The 15,515-nt window shown below is 29.4% G+C and overlaps 1 protein-coding gene and 1 pseudogene across 1 annotated transcript; one reads left to right on the top strand and one right to left on the bottom strand.

Moving 5' to 3' along the window:
- The first annotated feature begins 1,917 nt into the window (after positions 1-1,917).
- Positions 1,918-4,030, top strand: LOC107892008 (COBRA-like protein 4). The gene is made up of 6 exons (XM_016816963.2): positions 1,918-2,154; positions 2,243-2,322; positions 2,421-2,877; positions 2,961-3,108; positions 3,200-3,477; positions 3,570-4,030. Exons 1-6 carry the CDS (start codon positions 2,103-2,105, stop codon positions 3,854-3,856), a joined length of 1,302 nt encoding a protein of 433 aa, XP_016672452.1. The 5' UTR covers positions 1,918-2,102; the 3' UTR covers positions 3,857-4,030.
- A 681-nt stretch (positions 4,031-4,711) lies between these two features.
- On the bottom strand, positions 4,712-10,053 carry LOC107892980 (COBRA-like protein 1; annotated as a pseudogene).
- Between the last annotated feature and the right edge of the window lie 5,462 nt (positions 10,054-15,515).

Below are 15,515 nucleotides of genomic sequence, written 5' to 3'. Positions count from 1 at the left end.
AATTAGCAAGAAGCTCTGAAAATGATTAAATTAACGCTTAAAATTCGCCAAATAAAATATTTAAAGTAGGTCTTCTTTACAATTTATTAACTAAGAGTTCTACTTACATGCTCTTAACCAACTAATTAATTTAAGGTTTAATGTAATATTTGGAACTTAAATTTGACACTTTTTTATAATTTGATATTTGAACTTAAAATTTTTTCTTAATTTAGTATTTGAACTTAACACTTTTTTTTTAAAAAAATGAGTTGACACTTCATCTTTTTGAAGGTCCAATTTGATACTCAACTTAACTCTTTTTCCTAAATTTGTATCCGAACTTGTCAAACGTTATACAAATTATTTCAATATATTCAGGGGTGAAGCCAATTTTTGTTTGGAGGCAAAATTAAGTTGTATATTTTTATGATAGTCAAAATATAATTTCACCATTTTAATAGTTTATATATTTATAATTTTCAAAAAACTAAATCAAAATTTTTTTTATCATTTTTAGGATTCAAAGTGTAATCTTTTCATATAATAATTTAAAATATTATAAATATTAAAGGTGCCAAAAGTCAAATTTTTCATTTTATTTTAAACTCTTATAAAACTTTTGAATTCAAGAATTCAAATCTTGATGTTCATCTTGAAAATTTTTAGAAACAAATACTTTAAAAATTATATTGAAGTACTGTAAAATAAAATTATTATTAAATTATCTTTAAATTCAAGTAAAATTAAACATTTTTAACCTATATTTAATCCAATTATATATTAACATTAATCATTTTTATTTAAAATTAATTAGTTACTATTATTTAAAAAAATTTAATGAAAAATAAATTGGTTAAAATAAAGAAATAAAGAAAAAAATCCAATATATATAATTGAATTAAAATTAAGTTTAAAATATTTAACATATATTTTCATAAATAATATTAAAAAATAAAAAAAGTAAAAAAAAAGGACAAAAAGAAAATATAATTATCATTAATGTTAGGTTTACAATATATATATTAGAATTAGAATATGATCTAATTTATCATTTAATAATAATTAAAATAAATTTATAACTGATTATAAGTTTATTACTTTTAATTAAATAAAAAATGAATATAATAATAATAATTAATAAAGAGTAAATTTATATTGTTATTTAAAATTCAGTTAATAAATAAGCTTAAGGAGGTTAGTAATTTTCAACTACAGCATAATAAAGTTGTGCTAATTGATTTGTTAATAGTTCTGAGAATTTTCTAGTTGCACCAATAACCTTTAGGAAACCATGTTGTGGTAGTTTCTTCTTGAAGAAAAGAAGGTCTCAGAATAAAAGAATAATGTGAAAAAAGTATAGCATTGAAGCATAGGGAAATTGTATGATTTGATGTATTATCTGGCTACTTGTCCCTACACTGTTTACTTGCCTCTAACTCAAACTCTTCCTTCTGAATTCTACGAAAAACTTGGCAACAAAAAATCAAAGCTTTTGAATCATAATGATTTCCTATGCAGGTGTTTACTGAAAATCAAACTACAAATGGGTTTTAAGCAGACAAAAGGTAGCGTGAAATTCAACAACACCTACACTTGAATATGATTACTTACTGAGCAGACCAGTCCAAACTCAAATACCCTATATTTGTCTTCAATTTTACATGTTCCACAGATTTCCAAAATAAAGAACAAAGCCAGGCTTCTGGAAATGTCTTGTGTGGTTAAAAGCCTGTAAAAAGTCACCCTCAACGGGGGCCGTTGAGATGTTGTGCTCAGACAACTCTTAAGCCCCCAGCTTTAGCGCAACCTAGCAGTTGCTTCAAGTTATGGAAAGCGAAAAATCCCGAAAGAAAATATATATACACACACACTCAAAATACAAGCACTTAACAACCAGTTGGTAAGCCGTCTTCCTAACTCTTCCAATATTGGAAATGTGGGAAATTTTTCTCTATCTTTCTTAGCACTCAAAACAACACTACCAACTTTTCTTCTTACTAATGATAGCTGCCATTGCAGTGTCAGAAGAAAATTCATAAAGAGTAGTCTGCATTCAGCAATTGTCGGAATATTGCTTCAAATCAGAACCTGAGTCTCGCCATTGCTACAAGTCCATAGAGATGAAGTTTTTCATCTCAGTTTTGTTTCTTTTTGTCCTCTTTTCTTATGCAGGTGAACATTTATTCAGTTCCTACAGCTTTTTTTTTTTTAATGTTTATTCAATTGCCTTGCATTTAATTTCTTTGCTTTGTTGTTGCAGCTGCATATGATCCTTTGGATCCAAATGGAAATGTAACAATCAAATGGGATATTGTGTCTTGGACGCCTGATGGCTATGTGGTGAGTGCTAAATATGTATCCAGAATAATGTAAGTTGCACCGGTCATAGCTATATATATAATATATCTGAGCTTCTTGTGCCAATGATTATCTTACAGGCAGTGGTTACAATGAACAATTTTCAAATGTATCGGCACATCATGAGTCCTGGTTGGACCTTGGGGTGGACATGGGCTAAGAAAGAAGTAATATGGTCCATGGTAGGGGCTCAAACTACTGAGCAAGGTGATTGCTCAAAGTTCAAAGGAAATATACCTCACTGCTGCAAGAAAACCCCCACGGTTGTAGACTTGCTCCCTGGTGTTCCCTACAATCAACAATTCACCAATTGCTGCAAAGGTGGAGTGCTTGCAGCATGGGGTCAAGATCCTCAATCTGCTGTCTCTGCTTTCCAAATTAGTGTTGGATTAGCCGGTACTTCAAACAAGACTGTCAAACTTCCCAAGAACTTCACTTTACTTGGTCCGGGACCAGGTTACACTTGTGGTCCTGCAAAGGTCGTGCCATCGACCACTTTTCTCACCCCAGATCGCCGACGAAAAACTCAGGCCCTAAGTAAGTCCTTTTTGTCTCACACGATCTGGATTTTACCTAATTGTTGCAATTAGATTGATCTGTTTCAATATTCTATGCTACAGTGACATGGAATGTGACCTGCACTTATTCGCAATTTCTAGCTCGGAAAAACCCGAATTGTTGTGTCTCTTTCTCGTCTTTCTACAATGAAACCATCACTCCTTGCCCAACTTGTGCATGTGGATGCCAGAACAAGAACAACTGTGTCAAGTAAGCTGACATTCCATTCCTGAATGCTTAAACTCGATTTATTTACAGATATCATGAACATCGAAATCTCACAATGAATGCAATGTTGCAGGAGTGATTCCAAGTTTCTTAAAATGGTAGGATTGAACACACCAAGGAAAGATAATGCTCCACTGCTTCAATGCACGCACCACATGTGCCCTGTGCGAGTACACTGGCATGTCAAGCTCAACTACAAAGAGTACTGGCGAGTTAAGGTATCGATTACCAACTTCAACTACCGGATGAACTACACGCTATGGAGCCTTGTTGTCCAGCACCCTAATCTTAACAACGTAACACAAGTTTTCAGCTTCGATTACAAGCCGCTGGTTCCTTATGAATCAATCAGTAAGTTTGTTGACAGCTTTTTGCTTGCATTTATCATCACAGTCTAATTATAAACAGATACTTAAAATCATAGCTATTTTGTCCATGTGCAGATGACACAGGGATGTTCTATGGCATGAAGTACTACAATGACCTGTTGATGGAAGCAGGGCCATTAGGAAATGTTCAATCAGAGGTGCTTCTGAGGAAGGACAAGGATACCTTTACTTTCAAACAAGGATGGGCATTTCCCAGGAAAGTGTATTTCAATGGTGATGAATGCATGCTCCCTCCACCTGATACATACCCATTTCTACCAAACTCTGCCCATCAACACCTATCCTTCACCAGCTTTACATTCATTGCTGCAATGTTTTTCTTATTTGTAACCTTTTGGTGATCGTTTCTCATGTTGTATGAGCACAAATGACAGCGAGAAAGTACACAATTTTACAATTTTCGAAATTGTTTCAATGAATCGGAAAAGGGATTTTGTAACAAAATTGTAGCACAAGGGAATCTGGGTATGTCAGCAAAGTTGTATGCGCCCCTTCATAACAAATATTTCCGTGTATTTCTTAGAGTCGATGGCTATTTTTCTTTTAAATTATATAAAATAAAATAAAAAAACTAAATTATATAAATAATCTAAAAAATTGTAAAAAATAATAATAAGTTGAAACAATATTTAAAATTTGTTGAAAGTGTTATGAAAATAAAAAGATAGAAAATAAAAAAACAAAGAAAATGGAGAGTCAAAGACAACTTATGAATTTTATAGATCAATAGTGAAATATAAAGTAAATCAGAAATTATTTATTGTAACCTTGTCCTTAAGCGATACTTTTTTAATTGGTTTAATAATAATTTTAGTCTTTAAATTTATACTTTCTTTTGATTTTGATTATATATAAAATTTATAATAATAATAAAAAGCAAAATTATTTTCTACCAAAAAGAAATATTATAACTCTTTTAAGTAGAAATAAGATTTACAACAAAATAATCACTATATGAATCAGCTAAAATTTTGATTAATGACTTATTTTGTTACCACTGTAGTAAAATATGGAGGAAATTCTACAATCAAGATGGCTAAGTACAGAAATGAACATGCATACAACAGCACAAATGATCAAATCATGGTGAATTAGCTAACCATACATCAAATAGAAAGCACCTTCACCTTGAAATGCCAATCCTATGTTCTATAGTTGAATTGATTCGGTCAAACTAGTATATACCAGTTGTTATAGAATAAAAATGATTGATGTTCATGCATGTCCAAATAATAACGCCATAGCTGCCAAGAGAGTCACCAACAGACCAAGTGCGGAGGTAAGCTGGTGGGAACAGGAATTAGGCAACCCAGGATAAACATTAGGAGGTGGCATAACACAATTATCTCCATTGAAATAGATCCTTCTCGGAAAAGCCCAACCTTCCTCAAAAGTGAAAGTTGCTTTATCCTTTCGGAAAAGTAACTCTGATTGCACATTACCAAGTGGACCAGCTTCCAAAAGCATATCATTGTAGAATTTAACACCCCATAACATGGCAGTATCGTCTGTTGAATAAAATAAGCAAACATAAGCCGCAAAGAGCAAGAAACATATGCAAAAGTGACCAAGATGGATTCAACTTACTTATTGCTGTATATGGTGTTATGGACTTATAGTTAAAGCTGAAACTCTGAGTCAGATTGTCAAAGTTGGGATGTTGCACAACTAAGTTCCACTGTGTATAGTTCATGTTGTAATTGAAATTAGTAATGGTGATCTTAACCCGCCAGTACTCCTTGTAGTTAAGCTTAATATGCCAATGAACTCTCACCGGCCACATATGGCTTGTACATCGGACCAAAGGTGTATAGCTGTTAGCAACCGGCGCTATATGTGAAGCTTTTGACCTGCACATTAACAACAAAAGGCTTTAGGAAGCAATAAACAAAATAAGATAGAAAGGCATCTCCAGCTAAAAAAACTCCTACGTATAAGTATCTTTTCGGCTGAGCCAACTTACTCCACACAGCTCCCTGGCTGAGAAGTATTTTGGCAGCCGCAAGCACATTTAGAGCACGGTACTATGGTGTCATTGTAGAAGGATGAGAAAGAGACACAACAACTAGGTGCTTCCTGAGCTAGGAATTGTGAATATGTGCATGTAACATTCCATGTCACTGTCATAAAGAAGTAGAGTCAATTACAACCATTTATACTGATTCATGTAGGCATTCTACATCTTAATCAAGCAACTTACTCATAGCTTGTGTTTCTCTTCTTCCATACGGAGTAACAAATCTACTGGGTTTCACAATTTTTGCTGGTCCACAAGTATAACCGGGCCCTGGTGCCTTCAAAGTGAAGTTCACAGGAACTCTTACTGTCTTATTTGTAGTACCGGATTGACCTACACTCAGCTGGAATGAGCTTGCTGCAGTGGCTGGATCTTGTGCCCATGAGTTTAGCACTCCCCCTTTACAGCAATTTGCAATCTGCTGATTGTAAGGAGTTCCTGGCAATAAATCCACAACAGTTGGGTGCACAGCAATGTGGAATGTTACCTTTGAATCTTGAACAATCCCCTTGTTCAGTTGTTTCCCCTCCCATCATGCTCCAAATCACCTCCTTCTTAGGCCATGTCCAACCTAGTTTCCACCCTGGTGCTTGTATATGACGGTATTGCTGGAAATTATAAATTGTAACCACTGCCTGCTCATTTCATTAAGAAGTTAATCCCATCTTCGTCCAATGCATATCATGCTCTCTAAACCATTGTTTCTTCATTTTTCTATGTTAAGCAAAACCATAGTTGTAATATTTTGTAATACAAAGAAAAAAAATACTTACAACATAGCCATCAGACGTCCAGCTCATGATATCCCATTTGATTGTGATATTCCCATTTGGGTCCAGAGGATCATAGGCTTCTGACCATGAAGTAAAAGAGTTAACAAAAAATAAAATAAATACATTTCCAAGGCCTAATCCTAGATTAAGAAATGATGAAGGAAATCTATATCAGACTAGCACTGGTCAGACATAGTAAGTGTAATGACCCAAAATTCACGGGCATCGGAAAAGTATATTAACAGGCCTCCGTTTTAATAAATCGAGTTCGAAATAATTACTAGAAATATTTATGAGTTTAGCGATGTGTTTAATTAGGTTTAAATTAGGTGAATTTAGCTTAATTAAGAGTAATTAGGAAAAATGACTAAATTGAATAAATGATGAAAGTTAAATTGTAGATTAAAAGAAAATGAAGAGGACCAAAATGGAAATTATGCCAATTGTCCTAAGTGAGGCGGCATAAGCATAAAAATATGGGATTTTTATGTGTTAAAATATATATTAAATTATTATTATTAAAAGTAAAGTAAATAAAAAGGAAATAAAGGAAAGAAACAAAAGAATAAAAAGAAGGAAGGAAACAGAATAGCAGGAAAGAAACAGAGAAGAAATAGGGGAGATAGAAAGAAAGAAAAGAAAAAGGGAAAATAGGGTTTAAAGGTTCCAAGTTAATTTGGTAAGTCAATTTAGCTCATTTTCTTATGATTTTTGAGTTTTTAGAATCCTAGAGATAAATAGTACTTGTTTTAAGTAGAAATTTTGAAAGTCATTAGATTTCTAAGTTTGGTTCATGTTGAATAAAATGATGGAATTGAGGGTTTATTTGATAGAAATTTTGATTGGAATTGAATAAAGGATTGAATCGTAAACTAAGCTATAAGTTTTGAGTTTTAGGGATTAAATGGAAATAAATTCGAAATTATGAAAATATGCTGAAAATTTAATAGTTAAGTATGAGTTTGGACAAAATTTAAATAGAAATAAAGTATGAATTAAGATAGAAAAGTAAGTGAATTTAGTTAGGATTAAATTGAAATTAAAGTAAATCAACATTTTGTACTAAGACTATTTTGGACAGCAGCAGTAGTCTAAGTTTGAAAAATCACCAAAAATTGTAGAAATTAAATTATAGGATGAATAAAATATGGAATTAAATATTATTGAGTCTAATTTCTTATAGAAGAAACGATATCAGTAATTGAATTGTAAATTAAGAGATATAATGAATTTTGTGAGACAAGGTCAGAATAAATTCGGGTTCCCCTGTTCTGATTTTGGAAAATCACAAAAAATTGAAGAAAAATAATTAGAGGCTTAAAGTTATATGTTTAGAATCCTTAATGAGTCTATTTTCAGGAGAAATCAACAGGAATATTATCCGAGTTTTGTACTGTGATATAATTAATTTTTAGTGAAGAATGGTCGGAACTATTTGACAGCAGAACAGGGGCAACTTTAAAGAATAAACTGTACTTATTGGATAAACCAAAAATTCTAAAAATTTTATGGTAAGAAGATATGTGAGTCTAGTTTCAGGGAAAATTAGTGGATCTTAATTTGGAGTTTCCTAGCTCAAGATACAAATGATTTAGTAACAATGACTCAAGTAGACAGCTTTGAATAAACATATAAGTAAATAGTGGAATTATGTGTATAAAAATGGTTAAATTTGCATGTTTAGGCTCATGGATTAAATTGAATTGTGTTATATTGATGATTATAAATTATTATTATTTCGTAGTTAACAAAGAACCCAAGACATCGGCGCACAAAGGAAAGGAGAAAGCTATCGAGGATTAAAACGAGAAATTCATGGTTTGTATTACTATAATTCAAATTACTTTTTATTAAATGTTTTATATGAATTCTATATTTAATAAGTGAATTATAAGGTAAGTATTGATATTTGAGTTGAATGAGAATTGAATTGGATGGTTAATGTGTATGTATAATTGAATTGTAAATTGATTTGAATGTGAAAATTTTAATTGAAAAGTAATCTTGGAATGGAAATGAAAGTGAATTGAGAATTGAAATACCCTATTAACTAGTCGGGCTAAGTCGGATATAATTGGCATGCCATAGGATCTGGAAGTGTACGGGAATTTGCCGGCTTTACTGATCAGGCACTTTATGTGTCGTATTTCAGGCACCTCGTGTGTCGTATCAGGCACCTCGTGTGTCATTTTAGGCACTTTATGTGTCGTATACTGATCAGGTACTATGTACCGTTTTAGGCACAATGTGCCGTACTGGTGTGTTGGGTTGGAATCCGTGTATCCGTCAAAGTCCGGATTTGTTAATAGGGTGAATATCTAAAATGAAAAATTTAAAATAAATTGATTGATTATATTATTGAAATATTGAAAGAAACGAAAAAGTTGAATAGTGGATTGAAATTGAGATTGAAAATGAAAGGCATGAACTTAATGTTTATGTAGTGATTGAAATTGTTACATGTAATATGTGATGGAAACTGAAGAATAGATAAAAATTGTATCGTTATTATTAATTAATGAAAGTTTAAGAATGAATTGATATTTGTGAAATTAGATAGTTACATGTTTGGTAATTAAAATTCTTTATTGCTATTATAATTAGAATTATGGTAATACCACTGAGTACGGAATACTTAGCGTGCGGTTATTTCCGTGCGCAGGTTAATAGGAGTCTAGTACCCCGGTCCAGCATCTGAACAATCCCGACTCCAGCAAATTTTGGGTGATGTTTTCTTTCTTAATTGAAAGTGGCATGTACTAGGTGTTGTATAAGTTATATAGATATACTTGTAAAGTTGGTTATAAGAATGGTATACCATATTTTGTTATTCGTTTGATAAAATGATAAATATTATACTATATAATTTGGTATAAGTTGGAATGAAAAATGAATGAAGTTATTAGTTAATTTGGATTAATATTATGAATGTTTAGTTATTAAATGACTATGTTAATGAATTGGTTATGATTTAGATATATTTAGGTTTAAATTGTTTTTGATTGTGCCATTGGTTTTGGATTAGTTGGTTTTTGGTTTGAATTTGCAGGGGGTTTTATGTAAAAATTAAGAAGAAATGCTGTCGAAATTTTTGTAAAAATAAAAAAAAATAAAAAAAATCTCTGAATACTCAACAAGTCCCGTTCCATTCCACTTTAATACTTGTGTTGGGCTTCGAAAGTCCATTATAGGGACATAATTCTTCAATTATACTATGAATGTTATAATAATTGTAAAATATCCATAAGTTGTCTGATATATCCAATAATGTCTCGTAGTCCTGTTCCGGCGACGGTTTGGGGTTAGAGGGTGTTAGAGTAAGAGGTCCAAGGTTTCAATTCATCTTTTGACATTATCTAAACCAATAATGTCATATACATGACAGACCAATGGCATTCACTAGCATGGGAACTGGTGTATTGTACCAACTTCTCCAATAGAATCCCATTAACATCGACATCAAGAACACCACAAAAACCATAAAAGAAAGAGCTTTTACACGATTACAGAAACCACATTTCATCAAAACAGAAAGAACCAACTTTTTCTAATACAAAAAAGCAATCAAATATTTTCAAACTTTGCAAACATAATAAAAATAAAGGTTACGCTAACCTGTTGAGGGGAAACTTGAGCAAGAAATCAAGAAGAGAATCAAAAGGCTGAAAGAACACAGCTTGAAGAATGATCCAGTAATGAACAATAAAAGATTAGCCATTTCTTGGTTGGAAAACAGGGAAAACAACACTCTTTGGGATTTTAGGAGTGTTTGACTTTGGTTCAGGATCTGTGATGGACAGGAAAAGAGAGAAAACGCGGAACTGAGTAAGCCTTTTTGTCCGCAAGACATGAGAAGCAAGTTTAAGAACTCTGTTCAAGTATTTGAACACTTTGAAGCACACTGTAAAACTTTTTTTTTAATAATCTGTGTAATGGTAAATCGGCGGCCAATGTTAATAGTTCATTTTAAATTTATCATTTTAATGACTTGTGATAATCCATCCTATCAAATCCAACGAATATCCTATTAGGTTAGTCAATAGAAAATTGGAGAAGAGAAGAACTGGTTAGATGGATGCTTAGAGCAGAGACTCCATGCATCACAGTTGTTTGTGAGAGATATTAGAAAATGACACTTCAAATTTTAAATATCAATATTCCGAATGAAATCAACTTACTCATATTAATGAATCCTTCAGTAAAAAACAAAAAGCAACAATGTAACCTTATAAAAAATCATTTTAATTTTTTTTTAATTTTTAGTTTTTGTCAAATTATCTAAAATAAATGAAAAAATTAATTTTGTTAACTTCACTGATGCGGTTATATATATGAACATTTAATTAATTTTTTAAAATTTAAAAAATATTTAATAATTTTTTTTATAATTTTTATACTTTTTAAATAATTTTAATGATTTTTAATTTTTAAAAAATAAATTTTATTTTTTTGAATTTTTAAAAAATTTAAAATTAATTAAATGCTGGTGTGTTATCTACATGATAATCCACTTGTATGTCACATCAATATAATTAAAAATATTAATTTTTTCATCAATTTTGAGGTAATTTAAAAAAAAAACTTAAATATAAAAACTAAAAAAAGTGAAAAATAAATAAACTAAAATTACTATTTTTTATAAAGTTGAAATGTCAAATAAAAAATTATAAAAATAAATTGCCGAAATTGAATTTAAACGAATGGGAAAATTAAGATACTATTTCAATTTTTTTGAAAAAAAATATTAATATATTTATAATTAAGTTTAAATGATAAAAAAAAGGCAGACTTCAATATATATTGAAATTTTATTCTGGTATGCTTATCATTGAGGTTAACCATGATTTTAAATAAAAAATTTTGGTAAACAAATGATTTTTCAAACCAAACTTTAATTTTAAATTGAAATTTTTTAAATTAATCTAAAATTTTTAATTTTTAGAAAAAGTGATAAAATTATATTTTTATCTCTTTATTAAAACTTCGATTTTACAATATTATAATTAAAATAAAAATTTTATCTACTCAAAAATATTTATGAGTAACGATGCTAAATATTATGAAAAACACCTTTCTAAAACAATTTTATAAATTACTTTTTTTCTAATAATTTCATTATAAATTTTAATCTTTTTATAGATCACTTTCTAAAATAACTCCAAAAAATTGTTATACGTTGAGAACAGGAGAAGAGATTGAACCTAGGCTAATTAGTGAAGTTTGACTATAATTTTAGCAAGTTTTAGACAGGATAGGAGATGAAACCTAGACTAGTTGCTAAACTTGGATTGTAATATAATAAAAATTCTGAGTAGCATGCTCTGCACAACAAATAGATAAACCTAGGAAAGTTTTATTATAATATAATGGCGTAATTTAGGGGTGAGCGTTCGATCGAATCGAATGAAAAAATTTTGAGTTAATCGAGTTAACGAATCATATTTTATCATCCTAATTTGATTTGAAATTTTCTCGAATCGAGTCGAGTAAGATGGAATTCGAATCGAATCGAATAGAATATATTTGTTCGAGTTAAATTTTAAAAAATAATTTTGGATCATTGTAACTACTATCACCTATCGTAATAAAATTTGTCCATCTTAATCAAAATCTTTATTAACTTTTATCACCTCATAATTTATTTATTAATCTTTTATATACGGATCAGCTTATTTGCTTGTTTAGTTTTTTCAATTATCTTTAGATTCTTGTCACTATGTATTTTGGAATTAAAAAATACATTAAATGTAAAAATGTGATTTTTTAATAAAAGTTATTTTAAAGATAAAATGTGAAATTGATACCAATATAAAATTTTAACATGAATATTTAATGGCATAATTAATAATTTAATTTTAATATAAATATTCAATATGACTAAACAATTTTATAATATAAATAATATAAAATGTGAAATTTAATTTATAATATAAATAATAGATATAAATAAAATTATTACTATTTATGTTTAGTGATTTTTTTTGGATAATTTTGATTTTTTATTTGAGAGTAAAAGGTGAGAAGTAAAAATTTAGGGGGAAAATAAAAAGTTTTAGGGGATAAAAGTTTGAGGGAAAGTAAATAGAAGGGAGTAAAATTTTGGAGGGAAAATATTAAAAAAAATTGGGGGGATGGATTTGGGGAAGATGGGAGGTGGGATTGGAAGGAAGTAAAAATTTTAGAGGGAAAGTGGGAGGGAGTAAAAATTATGGGGGGAAATAAAAAGTTTTGAGGGTTTTTTAGAGCAAAATTTTGAGAAAAAAGTAAATGGGAGAGTAAAATTTTGGTGGGAAATGGATTTTGGGTAAATTGGGGGGTTGGGATAGAAGGGGAGTAAAAGTTTTGAGGGAAAAGTAAAAAAGTTTTGGAGTTTGGGGTAAAAATGTAAAATACTATAGTTTAATATTCGAATTATTCGAATTATTCGAGTTATTCGAATTCAAAAACTCAACTCGATTCGAACTCGAAATTCGAAAAAAAATTCGAGTTGACTCGAATAACTCGATTCGTTTAACTCGAAATTTTAATTTTTTTTTTATTTTTTCTAGTCGAATCGAGTTTTGCTTACCCCTAGCGTAATTGTTAAAAATTCTCTCAATGTTTATGGATTTTTAGTTTTGTGCTTTTGACTTATTTTTTTAGATTGACGCTTTCAACGTTAGGGGTTTTTCACAAATCAACCTAATTTTAACAGGAAGTGTCAATTACCATTAGTTAAGTGCCGGTCAACGAAGTTAACTATGTGACATGCGAGGATGAAGATGACGTGTCAAAAAATAATTAAATATGATATTAAAAAGAAATAAATAATTTGTAAAAAATAATTTTAACCCAAAAATTAAAACCTATGTAAAATCCCTTTAATCCCAAATCATGAATTCCTTAAAAACTATAATTCTGAAATCGTGAAATCCTTAAAACTCTTACTATCAAAAAAACTTTAACAATATCCAAATCTTCAAGAAACTCGTGACAGCAAAAGAGTTTGATTGCAAAAGAAATCTCAAGGAAATGAAGGGGAGCCAAAGATTGATATAATTAGGGCAGACTCTGTAACCCAGATTGAAAGATAAGTGATATCTAGTTAGGATTTTTGGTAAAATGTTATGGTTTTTATTTTATTTTTATTAAAAGTTCTTTCAGCTATTTTGATTTGAGTCGAGGAATTGAGCACTATCCTTAAAATCTTTACTGTAGTCTATCATGTCTTTCATTTTATGCTCATCCTCTTCATCATGAATCTTTAATTTTGAAAGATTGATCTGCAATATCACAGGTAGTCTTTAGACCATTATGAATCTCCAATTTTTAAAGATTGATCTGCAATATCACAGGTAGTCTTTAAACCATTTTGATAGGTCAGGGATAGTTTCATAGTACTCTTGAATTGCCTTTAAGATTCCTTTATTCCTCTTTTCCCCATATGCTTAAATTCAAGCAAAAGACAGTCGCACATCCTCATGTTCTTAGATGAGCTGAATGATTTTTACAATTTTCTTTATGACAACAATCTAGAGTTGTTAATCACAGTTTCAATGGCAAAAAAAGTGGGTTTTTAAGTTGCAGTGGCCGTTGAAAATTGTTAACGTTGTCAATTTCCGATGTGATAGTAAGGTAGAAAATGTAGGGATTGAGCTGCATAGAAAAACAATAATTCTAAGAAAAATGTTTGACTACTAAAAAGGGTAGATGCCTACTATGTTGTGTTGATTACTTTTAGTAATGTATGTACCTCTCTGTATGCGCATTAACCAGTGTAATGCGTTTAAAGTGCTCTTTTAACTCAACTGCACTGAAGCGATCTCTTTGGATTGTCTGATCCAGTGCAGTAGAAATTATAATAAACACATTGGAGCTTTGTGCTCCAGTGAAAATTTTGGATATTTATTGGTTGCTTATTTCCACTTATATCCTTACTCTTGTTCTCTTTATTATTTTTTCTTTTACTCCTTTTTTTTTTACTTTTAAATTTAAAATAATAACAAATTTTATTTTATATAAATTAAATATATTATCGGTGAGATTTTCATTTTCATGACTGTTGAACTTTAACAGCTTTTATATAATTTATTTTAGTTTTTCATTTTTTAAAATTTTCAAAAAATTTATTCATTTACTGTAATAACTTTTTATAATTATATAGTAACTAAATAAAATGTATTAATAAATATATTTTAATTAAAAATAAACATTTTAATAAACATAATAAATACTTTTAATACTTTATTAAATGAATTTATAAATTTATATATTTTAATAATTTTGTAAAAATAAAATAATTTAAATTTTTTATTATATATTATTTCTAATCTAATATCTTAGTTTGCTACAGTTGTGTTTGAATCCAAGCACACCACACCTGTTTTTAATCACATCATTACGATATTCAATCTCATCATTACGATAATTAATCTTATCATTACCGTTGTTTTAAATTTTACAAGAGGTAAACCCATCCAAACTAAACCTAAATAGATGTTAAATATTCATATTTTCTTCCGGTTCTAACGAGCTTTGAAATTTGTATAGAAATCAGACAGTCAGAGCACGTTTGGTTCGCTGTATTGGATTAGAGGTGTATTGGATTGGATTAGAGGTGTAATGGAATAGAGGTGTAATAGCAAATCAACTGTTTGGTTGAATGTAATGGAATAGAGGCGTAATAGTAAAACTGTGTTTGGTTGAATGTAATAGAGGTGTAATAGCATAATGGAGAAAACTAAAATGACCAGAATACCCTTAGCATAATTTTGTTTTGGTAAATGATTATTGTTATTGTTATTTAAATTTTAATAAGATTATTTATTATCAAAAATAAATAATTTAATCATATTTAAACATAATTATTATTTAATATATTTTAATTAAAATATATAATTTAATAAAATTCTTAATAATTAGCAGAAATTTGTTTTGGTAAATTATTTTATTTAAATTTTAATAAGATTAATATCAATAATAAATAATTTAATCATATTTAAACATAATTATTATTAAATATATTTTAATTAAAATATATAATTTAATAAAATTCTTAATAATTAATATTCTTATATGAATTTACTCAAACCATAATATATAATACAATTTGGAGACCTGGATTTGTAGTAATTAAGTCCAATTCATTTCTGTTTTTATCATCTTCAATGACTTGAATCTAATGAATAAATATGAAAAAAATCTGCAAGAGTACAGCAACCACATCTGACA

Source organism: Gossypium hirsutum, chromosome A11 (genome assembly GCF_007990345.1).
Source record: "Gossypium hirsutum isolate 1008001.06 chromosome A11, Gossypium_hirsutum_v2.1, whole genome shotgun sequence".
Classification (NCBI taxonomy): domain Eukaryota; kingdom Viridiplantae; phylum Streptophyta; class Magnoliopsida; order Malvales; family Malvaceae; genus Gossypium; species Gossypium hirsutum.
Note: the sequence above shows the minus strand (reverse complement) of the source record. Positions and strands in the feature narration are given on the sequence as shown.

What these genes read in the sequence shown, in the direction of transcription:
- LOC107892008 (XM_016816963.2), top strand. Translation starts at nt 2,103, where the DNA reads ATGAAGTTTTTCATCTCAGTTTTGTTTCTTTTTGTCCTCTTTTCTTAT. An exon ending in TGTCCTCTTTTCTTATGCAG is followed by an intron (nt 2,155 to 2,242) that starts GTGAACATTTAT and finishes TTGTTGTTGCAG; the next exon opens with CTGCATATGATCCTTTGGAT. An exon ending in GGTTCCTTATGAATCAATCA is followed by an intron (nt 3,478 to 3,569) that starts GTAAGTTTGTTG and finishes GTCCATGTGCAG; the next exon opens with ATGACACAGGGATGTTCTAT.